The following is a 12732-nucleotide window of genomic DNA, read 5'->3' on the forward strand; positions in this document are numbered from 1 at the left end:
CTTATCTGAAAACATGCCTTCATTGAAATGCTGTCTTTGAGTTAAATCACTTTTCTGTTCTTACATCTCCAAAGCTGGGTTGTTTTGCAGGAGAGGGTCATGGAAGAAAAGCCATCTTACTTTTGGTTCTGTAGTTTATTGAGAGAGGAAACATTTACACACAAAACTTTCAATGGAGACATCACCACGACAGAAACTTTTCAGCTCATTTCTGAAAACAGACATCCTTAAAATGACAAACCCCTGAATGCATATAGGAATTCACATAATGTCTGCATAGGACCCAGAAATGTTATTTCTCCCTTAGCTATGGGAGGCCAAGATGTTAAAAATTTCAAATCAATTCCGTAATCTCTGAAATACAAATGCATACAGAAGGTCATTAATAATTTGGTTTTTATTTGTAAAAATAATATGCATTTTAATATGTTTTTATTTATGCTTTGCTGCTTCAGCTAGTCTCTTGTTTACATCTGCAGCATGTTTTAGTTCATTTGTTATATAAAATTAAGACAATTTTGTAGTTCTTCTAATTCAGATTTAAAGAACAGTTCTGCAGTAAAGGAGATGTTTCAGAGAGCTTCACTTGCTTTTCTGCTGAAATATTCACTACCCTCTTACTTCATTCAATGCTTTCTCAACATCTCAGTTTTGATTCTTTCAATACTCCCTGTAAAAGTGATGCAGCCCCAGTGCAGGGATTCTAAACCTGGGGGCAGATAGTTTCCTCTTGTGAAGTGCCTCTAGTGACTAAAGCCTAAATGGCTTTACATGCTTTCTGCTTTTTCCAGTTTGCTCATCTCTCCCACTTTTGATTTTGATTTTGTTCTGTCATTTTGTGATTGTGGGTTGTTGGTTTTTTAATTGGTGCTATTTATTTTTATTGTGATAGATTACATATCAGCATGCCACAGTCACTCCAGGTGGTTTCCATTTTTTAAAGAAATTTTTTTCACTCTTCTCAGCTAGTCTTAATGAGACTTTTCCCTTCAGTCTGCACAGAAGTTCCCATTAATATCCATAGTGCTTGAGTATGTGCACTAAGAGAATGTGTCTCTTGATGTGAGGGATCTGTGGCAGACAGCCTTTGTCACACAGTGTTGGGAGCTTTTACTGCCATCTTCATTTTATATTGCTGTCAGACATCTGCAAACCTCATTTGTGCCATCTTCATTGCCTTGACCATGATCTCTGCCACCTTCCCAAGACAGCATGCGTCACAGCCAGCACACACGAGGAGGGAAGAGGGGAGGTACAAGCTATATAAGGGCCACAGTCTGCTCCCTTTGTGAGAAGTTTTGTGTTTCAGTGAATGCAGATGCCATTATGGCTGTGTACCTGACAACTGGGAATTGTTGCGTGGATGACAGTCTTGCATCACTCTTGCTTTGGGATTGCAGTTGGAGAGCTTTGTGTGTAGTTTAATGGGATATTGTTTTGTCTCTCTCAGGCTCAGATCACAGTGAATGGGAATTCTGGCACTGCTGCCAGCCCAGTGAGTCACTTTCAAAGGCCTTTTTCCCCTTCTTCAGCTTACCCTCCACCAGCTTCACTCAATTCCAACATTGTTATCATGCAGCATGGCAGGATGATGGGTAAGCCTCACACAGAATGTTTGCTTTATACATTACACAATGTATTCTGATTCATGTGGTAAAGGCTGCAAACAATTGCAGAGTGCTTCAGGTCCATAATGAAGGTATTGTCTATTCATCTACCTTGGGAAGTAAATGCAAAAACATAATAGCATTTATTGTTAGGTACAGCAGTGATCCTCAACTGGAGTTACTGTTAAGTTTTATAACCTAGGTGTGTGAGCTAACCTCTTGCCAATTTTCTACTGGCTTTACCAAGGAAAGGGCATCTATCAAAATCACTCAACCTGTCCAGCCCTTTCAGATTTTGCCATAAGAAACTGAGGGCCCACTTTGTACTTTGCTCCTCCCTACAACTTCCTTAATTCTTCAGCAGAAATACTGTCAACAAAGGGAGAGGCTCTGGGCTGTTAAAAACCTAAAGCCACATCAATCTCAAACTTGTTCATGTATTTTTTTAGAGCATCTTTAATTTAAAAATTAAACACAAACCAAGTACTATCAGCCTTGGGCTCTTTGCCAGTCTTATCCCATTTTGCCAAGAGAATAATTTACTTGCTTTTTCTACCAGTGTTGTGCATATTTAGAAAAGATTATACATGCCAAATAACTTGAATGTGGTCCCACAGTTTACTTTTTTTTTGTGCTTGCAGAGAAATTAGGTGACAGTTCTTGCTCTGAGACATCTTAGACAAATGCTGCTGTCATCATAGCGATAAGTACAAAAACTGTATAGATGGGTTACTCCAAATCCCAGAATTCTAGAGTTTTTGAGTGCTTCCAGTTTGCTCATTTAAAGATCTATCAGTACTGGTTTGGATATACTTGAAATATGTATTTTCCCAAGACTTTCACTCTTGCATGATGCTAGAGTTCAGTGTTCCACAGTAAGAGCCTGATTTAATTCTCTTTGCTCATGTAGAAAACCCCCTGGTGGCCTCAGTTTGAGGCCTATGAGGAACGAAGGATCAAATCCAAAATGTTTTCTAAATTTAACATCATGGATTTTGGGAAAAAGTTCCAAATATTCAGACATTTGCCACACAGAGTTGCCCCTCACCATATATGTGTAGCACTGAATTATTTACAGGATTTCAGACTTGAGTAAACAGCTGAAACAGCCGTGCCAAATCCAGCACTGCAATGGGAGTGAGCAGAAATATACAAATTAAAATTAGAGCTTTCAGTCACTGGAGCTCCTTTTACTGAGGAGTCACTGAGGCTCATATTACAACTCATATTTTTCTTCAGAATAATCACTGGATATTAATGCCACATGAAAGTCAATTTTTATTGTCACCATTAGTGTTAGAACATATATTTTTACTCCCTGCATTCATTTATTCTGCAGTGGAACCATCTCACTTTACCTGAATTTGCAAAATAGAGGCTTTGTAATAGCAGCCCACTAATTTACTGAAACCTGCTGCCTGAAGGAGTAGGGCTCTTTTTCCTGTACACAGGAAAGAGTGTATTTTCTGCAGTAGTACAAATTTTCATGTCACATCCCAGCACTGAGGTGTTTCTTGTTAAGTTTTGTTCTGCGTTTTAGAAGGAAATGGTAATAGTGATATATTAATTTCATTAGTCATAAAGGAAGATTTGAAGGGGAAGGGTAGAAATACTGCAGGTCACTATAAAACAGTAGCAGATTGAACACTTCACCTGAATTACTGTAGGTGGATTATCAGATTGCTCTACAGGTGCTGGGTTACCAAAAACCATTTTTATGGATTATACGTGGAGTCACATAAACATATCAACACACGTTAAGGAAGAACACTGTATGTCAGGATTTTTTTCTTAAAAATATTCATGCATCAAAACTTCATGTTTCTTAGCATGTGTGACATAAGTTTTTGTGCAAGGCTGTCTTCTGTGCTTAGAGAACAGCAATTTTCTATAGTTTGCTGGGCTTGGTGGGTGGAAGTTTTGAAATTATGTCACTAGTTTCCAAGGAACAGGTAGAAAAGGTGCAAAAGTTTGATTTATAGGAGAAAGGCTACTGCACCTTTCTCAACAGATTTTGCTAGGTTTATGGGGTTTTTTTCTCTTTTTATTGAGCAAGACATTGTGAAAAAGTACTTCTACTCTAATTCTCAGTTTAATAGTTTGTCTGGTCCTTAAATAAGTTTATAATTCTGTTAATATAACATTAAGCAGTGCAAATCCCGAGTTAAGATGATATTTCTTTTTAAAAAATGTATATGTATGCAATTAAGATTGTCAGCCTTTGTACAGTGTACTGAAATGGGAAAGTATGTTTTAACTGCCAAGTATGATTATTCTGTCATTACACAATTTTCTGTCATGTTATCTTTGCAGAGTCCACAGAGACATACTCACAGCATGTTCAGAATGTTGGCACCACCACCACCACCAGTACAATACCAATCTGTAGATCCTCAGAAGAAGAAAAAAAAATCACAGTAATTAAAGCTCCACATTATGCAGGGATTGGCCCGGTAGATGAATCTGGAATCCCTACAGCAATTAGAACGGTAGGAAATTCTGGGAAATCTGTGTATGAACTCATACAATGAACTGATTGTTGGTAATGGGTTTTTCACATTCTTCTACTCTTATATAATTTGGAATAGAGCGTGTGTAATCAGCAGCCTTGTGAATATAATATTGTGTGTTGACGAAAAGGAGAATGCTGATGGGAGCATAATTGGGCAACCTCATGTTTCTAGTTTTAATTAGAAGTAGCCAAAATTTTGTGTCTTTCTTGTGTCTCTTGTAGTTCTTCCCTTTTGGAGATGCACAGTAATTGCATTTGGTTTATTTCCGAAATAAAGCTTATGCATACTATATATATGTATATATGTGTGTGTGTGCAAATAATCATATGTACATCTGTGTGTATATGCAAAAATCTTACACCTCTGCATTTTTTGGGGCAGTCATCAGGGTGGTGTAGAAATGTGCAGTTTTGTTGTGCTGGCAACCTAAGGGAGCAGCATTTTGGTGACAGTGCAGTAAATAATCCTTGTGCCCTCGAGTGACACGTGAGCGAATATCTGGGGAGCCCTTTCATTGTGAGCGGCCCCGTTCTGATCATCTGCCGCTGCTCGAGTGGTCCCGGGGTGTCAGACTGAAGAGTTTTGTTTTCACTATGCTGCAGCATTCTTTCCACTCTGCTGTCAGGGCAGCCTCTTCTGGCTGCTCCGAAGAGCGCAGAGGCAGCTGCACTGGGTCTGTAGAGGCAGCACTTGCTGGCCTCCCCAGCCAGAGGAGAACTGCTGTGCTGCACGGACTAAGGGACAAGAGTGGCAGCCAGGATGAAAGCGGCAGAGCCCTTGCAGGTGAAGCCTTAGTGAGGTGCAGGGATGTAGCAGCTGTTGGATGTATCCTGTCTGCCAGTGTTGACATATGGGGGGCTATGTTGGATTGCCAAGGATTGCTTCAAGGGATTGAAAAATTAGAGGGGAAACCAGGAATTAATGGAGAAAATCAATAGGAAAAAATCAGGATAAGTGGTAAGGTGGGAGAAATTTTTATAGGAATGGGGGGTGGGGGGGGGGAAGTCTGGCGTTTCTTGCTTTATTTATGACATTAAAAAGTTATATGATCAGAATCTTTTAAAAGGAAGACATTTCTTTCCAGCAATGCTCTAGCTTTCTGTCCTCTTTTTAAGTAAGTAGTCCCTTTGCTTTATACTGGATATGGTAATAGGTTTTGTGCTTTTTTAGTTGCAGATTGTTCTAATAGGGAGCATATCAGTTATATAAGATTATAACAGAAATCCCCCTTAAGCGTGCCTAATGAAGCTGGCAATCTGCCAAACTATATTTAACTTTCAGGTTGTATGATCTGAGTCTTTCACATTTTCTCCTAAAAATATAATTCAGTTTGCATTAGAACATTTTCCTGCTGGTTTTGCTTTGATTTTTGGAGTGTTTCAATTTCAAGAAATCTCTTTGCCTGTGATCTTGCTATTATAGAAATAATTCTCACGATCAGATAGAAGTTAAAACTTTATGCTAGCGTGTGTATGTATGAGTGTATCTGATGTGCCATTTTGCATCCTTATTCTGCTTCCTTAACACATAGCTGGTAGTAAAATTGTTTTCACGATACTTATTTGTGATTCCTTTATAAGTGTGCACAAGTATTTTTGTGTATCCCAGTGAGCCCTGTGTATCCCAGCTGAGCAAGAACAAAGTTGGTATAGTTGTCAGCAAGACTCAAATATGCTGCACCTTGCAAAAGTGCTAAAACTGCATTTTCCATTAATAGTAGAAGGTAGAGTATATCACCTGCCCTTTCTCCAAGGTCAGTGAGCAATCCAAATAGGAATCTTCTCCCAGAAGGTCCACCCTCAGTCCATCTGAAGAGAGAAGTTTACAAATTAATTCAATTTATCATTGCACATAAAGTTTAGAAGTTTCACTCTTCCCTCTTTGCAAAAATGGCAACAGTCTATCAAAAAAGCAGTAAATGAAGATTCAGGGGTGATAGGTAAAACACACTGTGTTCCAAAATGCTGTGCTGCTCAAAGTTTAGCATGTTACGAAGAACTCAGGAGTATCTGTGTTCCAGATTTTGAGTGCTTCTTAGGAGTAAAGAGGTTTTGCAAGATGTGATCGTCTCCTCCGAGTCTATCTTCACTCTTAGATCATGGTTTGAGACAGCTGTTTAGCCAAGGAAAACAGAAAGATTTTCTCCCTATTCCTGCTAACCCATTTTGTATCAGGTTTCTGAGAAGGGAAGGCTTCTATAAAGCTTTTTATTCACTCAGAACCCCTATCCCATGTTAACATGTTGCTTCTATGCCGCTTTAGCTCCTTCTAGCTCTGGGAAATGCAAGTCTGAAAATTCAGATTGTTGTTAGGTTCTGCCTTTGTGCCAAGCCCTGCCCCAAAGATGGTAAAATTCCAAGACACTAAAAATGAAGTCTCTGAAAAAGAGAGGATAAAATGCTGTTCAATCAGAAAAGCATTCAGTCAAATATAGCACAATTTACCACTGATGGAGACCTGGGAAAGGAAAAGCCAGATTCATGGAAAGCAGTAAGGCTGCACTGTTTTATTCCATCCAAATTGATTACTTTATATGTAATTATCAAAATTAATTGGTAGACTGAAAGGCCTCTACTTAGTAAGAAGGAGAAATACCCAAGTCCCCCTAGGTTTCTTTTCCATACTTAGTGATGTAATATTTCAGCTCATAAAAAACAATAAACAAAACACAAAAAAACAGAGGTCCACTGAAAGTCTCAGAATATTCTGAGTTGGAAGATCCACAAGGATCACCAAGTCCAGTTCTTAAGTGAATAGTCCATATGGGGATGCAAGCATTATTAGCACCCTGTTCGCACCAGCTGAGCTGATCTCAGGGTCAGAGAGGCCTCCTTTAATTGCATACTTCCTGATGGATGATTACAATACTGCAGGGATTATGGACTCTCCAAAGGAGCAATTGCAGTTGCTTCTTATGTCCTCTACGTGCTGTTTGCTGATTGTTTTTTTCACGTAGATGACGCCGTGTTCCAGCATTTAATTGCATCAGCTGTAATATATGCAAAGCAGGATGGCATCCGAATGGCTTCGTGCATTGTGAATACTCTTAATTCCTCAAACCATTTTGGTGTGTGGGATTAGTGAATATAAATTGGGAAAATGAATTTCAAAATTAATGTATTCTATTTCTTAATCCGTTCTGGTTTATAACATAAAGCCAAGTTACTGCCTGAGGCTGAAACCCCTAGGAGGGTTTGCTGGGAAGATGATGAGAGAAAGAAACATTCAAATATCTAGAAGGATGTTGGGAAACCTTCTCTACTCATGGAAGCTTCTCCATACCTGATCTCTGTGTGGGAGCCTCCTTTGACATTGTGGAGGACCAGACAATGCTTGACAAACAGCAGGGACATGGCAGCAGTATTCATGCATTATTTGTGATTTATTCACCTACCACTGGTTGGAAGACTCTTCTTCATTTAATACAATCAGACAGGCAGTCACAATATCATGGGACTGTTGCTGTGGGAAATGAGGAGAAGCAGGGAGGTCATGTCCACCAGTATGAATTGCTTCAGACCTCCTGGAATTGTAAACTTTTGAGCATATATCATCCTGGAGCACTAAACAGCATACTTGTTTCAAGTCCAGCTAAATTATTCTAACCAGAGTTCCACTAGTGTAGGTATTTAATACCTTTAGGGAAACAATATGAATATGACCCAAATCTGCTTCTGAATAGCTTACACTTGGCAGAACTCAGCACATTGGTAGGTGAGGGAAGGGACCTATTTTATCTTGAGACAAAACTGAACCTCCTTTACCTCTGTCTTGCAAGGCAGGCCTAGGTAAAAAGCAAAACTCTGCTTTATTTTTTACTTACCCAGGAGATCCCCAAGTTCTTCAACTGACTGCTCTTATTTTAAACATTGTTCTAATAATAGTAACAATTTTATGAGAACTCAATATGAGTCCTCAAAATACAGGACTAGGCAGAAATGCCGAATCCCTCATAGTAAGAGCTCACCATTGTAAACAAAGCATATTAGTTATGTAGAGATAACAAGTAATCATGGCAAAGGTGGGATTTAGTAAAGATGGCAGTGTGTGGTGAACACATGCACATCTGTCCAGTGTTCTGTAGGGAAGAATTCATAGATTTTTGTTTTTTGTGGTAAAGAGGAGGAAGCAAAGTGATTGCAAATTTGGTGCTTGCTGGTGCAGAATAATGCACTTCAAGAGAGGTCCTTTGAATTTTCCCTGTGTACCATGAGGTTTGAACATAGTGGGTTTTGTGGATGCCCCATCCCTGGAGGTGTTTAAGGCCACACTGGTTGGAGTTCCAGGCAACCTGGCCTAGTGAACATTATCCCTGTCGGTGTAAGGGATGTTAGAACTTGATGATCTTCAAAGTCCCTTTCAACCCAGCCCATTCTATGATTCCATGATTCTTTGCATTAAAACTTCTGCTTTTATGGCTACTGTGGGACAAGTAAAATTCTAGCACCTAAGAAGGATAATACTGAAAATGTTTGCCTTTGTGTTAATCCTTTCCTGGAATATTATCATCCTACCTCAAAGAAAATTGCAGTAAAAGAGAAAATTCAGAAGGGTAAGAGATAAAAAGAAGCACAAGCAGGAGTCAATATGAGCAGAGTTTGGGAACCTTGTGATTAGGGCTACTTAGTTTGCAAAAGTAAAGATAAGTATAATTTAATGAGTGATTATTGAATAAGTTAAAAAAAGTTGTCTGGAAAGGGCTTTTAAAACTGGTAAAAAGAATACTCTTTGTCAACAATCCAAACATTAACTCTGAAATATAGTGCGGTCTTAGTTCTTTTCTCAGTAGTATTACAAAGATTTTCTGCATCATTTAACAATTACATTTAGAAAGTAATTTAAGCCAGAAATTGCCAGGAGGTCAAAAGAAGCACTTCTTACATGCTTGTAATCATAACTGCTGAGGTGTTTCTATTTTCCTGTATAGAATCTAGCATTCATCATTGTCAGATATAGGGCACTAAGGTGATGAACTCTTGATCTCGCAATAATTCTGATGTTCTGAACCATTATACCCTCCCAGGATCACAGTTCAAGAGTGACTCATTCTTCAGTGTCTTTCAGAATTTTTTACAGGAATTCCTGGATAAAATGCATAAATAAATTCAAAATACATTAAAATTATTATATTAAATAGGGAATAACATATAATATTTCTTTCCAGAATAACATTAAATGTCTGATCCGATCTGCACACATGGGTATTTTTATTTTGTTGTAATTGTTAAAACTGTATTTTTTTCAGACAGTTGACAGGCCAAAGGATTGGTACAAGACAATGTTCAAGCAAATCCATATGGTTCATAAGCCTGGTGAGTATGTTCTGGTCTTTGTCTCCTCATGTCCAGTTTGAGGGATGAGAAATTTTCTTCTGTAAATCTCCTACCATCTGCCTTGCTTTTGGAGAACTCCAGTGTTAGAACAGCGTGGGCTAGTAAACAGGCTGGTTTAAGGAAAAATTTTGTGCCTGAATTTAATTGTTGTCATAGAATATATTACTTGGTTTTGGTGAAACTGAGCTTTGGTGGCATTGCTGGCTTTAATGTCCTTTATGATTTGCTCCAAGGATGTCAGGAAACTGTGTAAATGGCAATTATGCTCATTATGCCTCCAGAAGGAAGGAGACACTATTCATCTGAGGTAGAGCTAACATTCAGTATGGCCACACAGAATGTTAGTGGGAGAATAAGAAATGTAGGCAGGAGAATGTTGGCTTACAGGCTCTAACTTGAACACTAGTCACATAGAAGATATTTAGGATTGCCTTTTGTGATAGGAACAACAGCTTAACAGTCTGTAGCAGAGGAAAGCTGACAAAAGGAAGGAATCAAGCTCGGGAAGGGGAAGAGAACAGACAGTAATTTGCAGTTTGGTGCTAACTTAGTAAGTATGCAATATGATTGACATGATCAGAAGATAAAACTCAATAAGATGGTAAAAACAGCCTAAATATAGTGGGAAGACATAGTCTTCCAAAATCACCTATGAGACAAGGAAAAGAAATACAGTGCTTGATTGCTTACCAATCTTTTATTTGTATTTGCAAAGACAAAGCTCAGTTTCTGTGATGAACTGGCATGTATGGCACTACTGTAACGTATGTATTTCTTTTTGTAGATGACGACACAGACTTGTATAATACTGCATATGCATACAATACTGGTAGGAATCACTCCGTGTTCAAAACGACGCTTTGTTAATGTCAGCAAGTGATGGTGTAGTTAACTCTTCACGCTCGCTTTTGCAATGCTTGTAGACACACTTCCTAGTGTCTCGTTTGATCTCAGTTGTTCATGCCTTTTTCCCCCACATGAAACAAGTTTAATTTTCATTTCATTCTTACTACAGAAATTAATTGCAGCTGTGGACCTCTTGCTGTAGAGGGATACCCCGTGGTTTCTTGATTACATTGCATATATTTTCACTAGTGATTGTTAGTAACGCAGCCTTTCCTTGATAGAAATGGAAAGGGAACTACTGTGTGAAAATGAAAATACTAATTACTAACATGGAAAGACAAAAATCATGTACTGAATACACTTTAAAAATATGCAGCGAGAGTGCCTAATAAAACTGATTTTTTTTACAAACATCTCCATTTTTGTTATAAGCATTCATGTTGATGTTATTTAGCCACAAGAAAAGACATATTCATCTAAGATATATAATCATTGTGTCTTAAGAAGATTATACCCATATGGTAAAATTATTTCCAAAACAAGCAAAAATGAAAGCATGAATAGACTGTGTGCAAAAAGGCTATAGTGCCTTCTGCAAAACAGCCATTCAAATTTTTTTCATTTCAGTTTTTGTAGCATTAAACATGCTTTGAATAATGCCTTTTTCTGTGCTGTTCAGATGACTTGTTGTGGGTCAGTGGTTTGACATCTCTTTGTACTCTTGTGATCATCCTCAAGATACGCTATTGCCTCATCATCACAAATCAAATAGTTATTAAAACAATCAAAAAAGGTGTGTTTCCTGCCTCTTCTCTATCTTCTGAACATGGAACAACTGAGCAACAGGATGAGCCTGGAGATTAATTACAGGCTGTCATTAACAGATGTGATGGATGTATATACCCATTAACTTATCCATCAAATTAATTTATTTTAACTGCAGTGCACTTTACCTATGTGTTTGCAATTTTGTGTAAAAATATATAAGAAGGTCTCTAATGAGCTGCACAATACACAGCAATGTACTTTTAAAACTCATTTACACGTTTTTGTAATCTTGCCATTTTATGGAGTTACTGTGGGTTCTTGTAGCAGTCCATGCTGTGCTTTTTTAAGACTAAATCTTATGTTATGACTGTTTCTGGTTTTGTTTTATATTAGGTAGCTACAGTCCATCCTTCTCTGCTCAGGCACACCCAGCTGCAAAGACACAGACATACAGACCCCTGTCCAAAAGTGCTTCTGACAGTGGCTCCGATGCCTTTAAGGTCTCATCCCCTCTGCCGCCCCACGTGCCGCCCCCAATTCCACCACACCGTATGAGGCAACGCTCTACACCAGAAAAGTAAGTTTGTGCATTTTCAAAAGGCCTTCTTGCTAAGCACAGTACTCCAATTGCAGAATATAACAAGGGATAGAACAGCAGCTTTAGAATAATGTGCCTTCAAGGGCTTTATTCAAGGGCCAGTCAGGTGATGAGGGGTGACCTTTGCCAGGAGTCTGGGCATCATGCATGGTGCTGTCATTTCTTCAGTGTGCTAAAGAATTGTTTTTTCTTATTCACGATGCACCCATGAGCATCATTAAGGATTTTTGTTCTCATTAGTGGTATTGTCCTGCTTGCTGTGTTTCAGAACAGTCCGTGCTCTAGGAGCTGTCTTCAATAGTTAGTCTCTGAGTAGGAAAGGCCATTTATTGTATCCAGCACCAAAGAGAAAGCATCAAAAAGATGATGTAATTCAAAAGTCAAGGGAGAGCAAAGCTGTACAAGAGCATAGAAGTCAACCCACATTTCCCCAGAGTTCAGAAGTGCTTTATACCCCCATTTTTTCAGTCTCCATTTTGGTAGACCAAGGCAGTGTTTGCAGATTAAAGAGGCATTTTGGATATCTTATAGTTCTCTACCCAAATTCTCTGCACAAAACCAAGTCCCACTGGTTAGAGTTCAGTCTGGAAAAAGTTAATAATAAATAACTCAGGAAAGAAGTACTTACCCTTTTGATAAAAGGGTAAGTACTTGCAAGAGACCTGCACACAAATTCCATTGACTTAAGCATATCTGTAGGTCCTAGCTCAAGAAAAAAAATCTTCTTCTGTAGTATTATATTATTAATACTACCTGTTAACATAATATTATGCTATTATAAATCTATATGTGTGTCTATGTATATATTATATATTAAAAGGGTAATATTTTTCCTTTCATCTGTGCCTACAAGCTCCCCTCTCTTGGTTACACTCAAGCAACAAAAGAGAATTTGACCATTTCTGTCACCTTGGATATTGTAAACATATTTATATGAAGAAATGTACTTATATTAAACAGGTTTGATTAATTAGCAATTTGAATAAAATATTATGAGGAAAAAGCATACTAAGTGTCTAAAAACCTATGGCTTTTTCAAAAATTTCTAGGTCATGGCAATCCAAAGT

The 12732-nt window shown here is 38.3% G+C and overlaps 1 protein-coding gene across 40 annotated transcripts in view; it reads left to right on the top strand.

Moving 5' to 3' along the window:
• Nucleotides 1-12732, top strand: part of SORBS2 (sorbin and SH3 domain containing 2) — a 163308-nt gene that overhangs the window by 105441 nt on the left and 45135 nt on the right. For 29 of the 40 annotated variants that reach the window (XM_063156026.1, XM_063156025.1, XM_063156023.1 and 26 more), the window contains 5 exons: nucleotides 1451-1595; nucleotides 3921-4096; nucleotides 9366-9432; nucleotides 10238-10282; nucleotides 11461-11644. In XM_063156026.1, the coding sequence (XP_063012096.1) occupies nucleotides 1451-1595; nucleotides 3921-4096; nucleotides 9366-9432; nucleotides 10238-10282; nucleotides 11461-11644 (617 nt within the window). Of the gene's footprint in view, nucleotides 1-1450; nucleotides 1596-3920; nucleotides 4097-4774; nucleotides 4904-9365; nucleotides 9433-10237; nucleotides 10283-11460; nucleotides 11645-12732 lie in introns of those variants that run through there. The other 11 variants (XM_063156030.1, XM_063156043.1, XM_063156040.1 and 8 more) reach the window with 7 other exon arrangements.

Source organism: Melospiza melodia, chromosome 5 (genome assembly GCF_035770615.1).
Source record: "Melospiza melodia melodia isolate bMelMel2 chromosome 5, bMelMel2.pri, whole genome shotgun sequence".
Classification (NCBI taxonomy): domain Eukaryota; kingdom Metazoa; phylum Chordata; class Aves; order Passeriformes; family Passerellidae; genus Melospiza; species Melospiza melodia.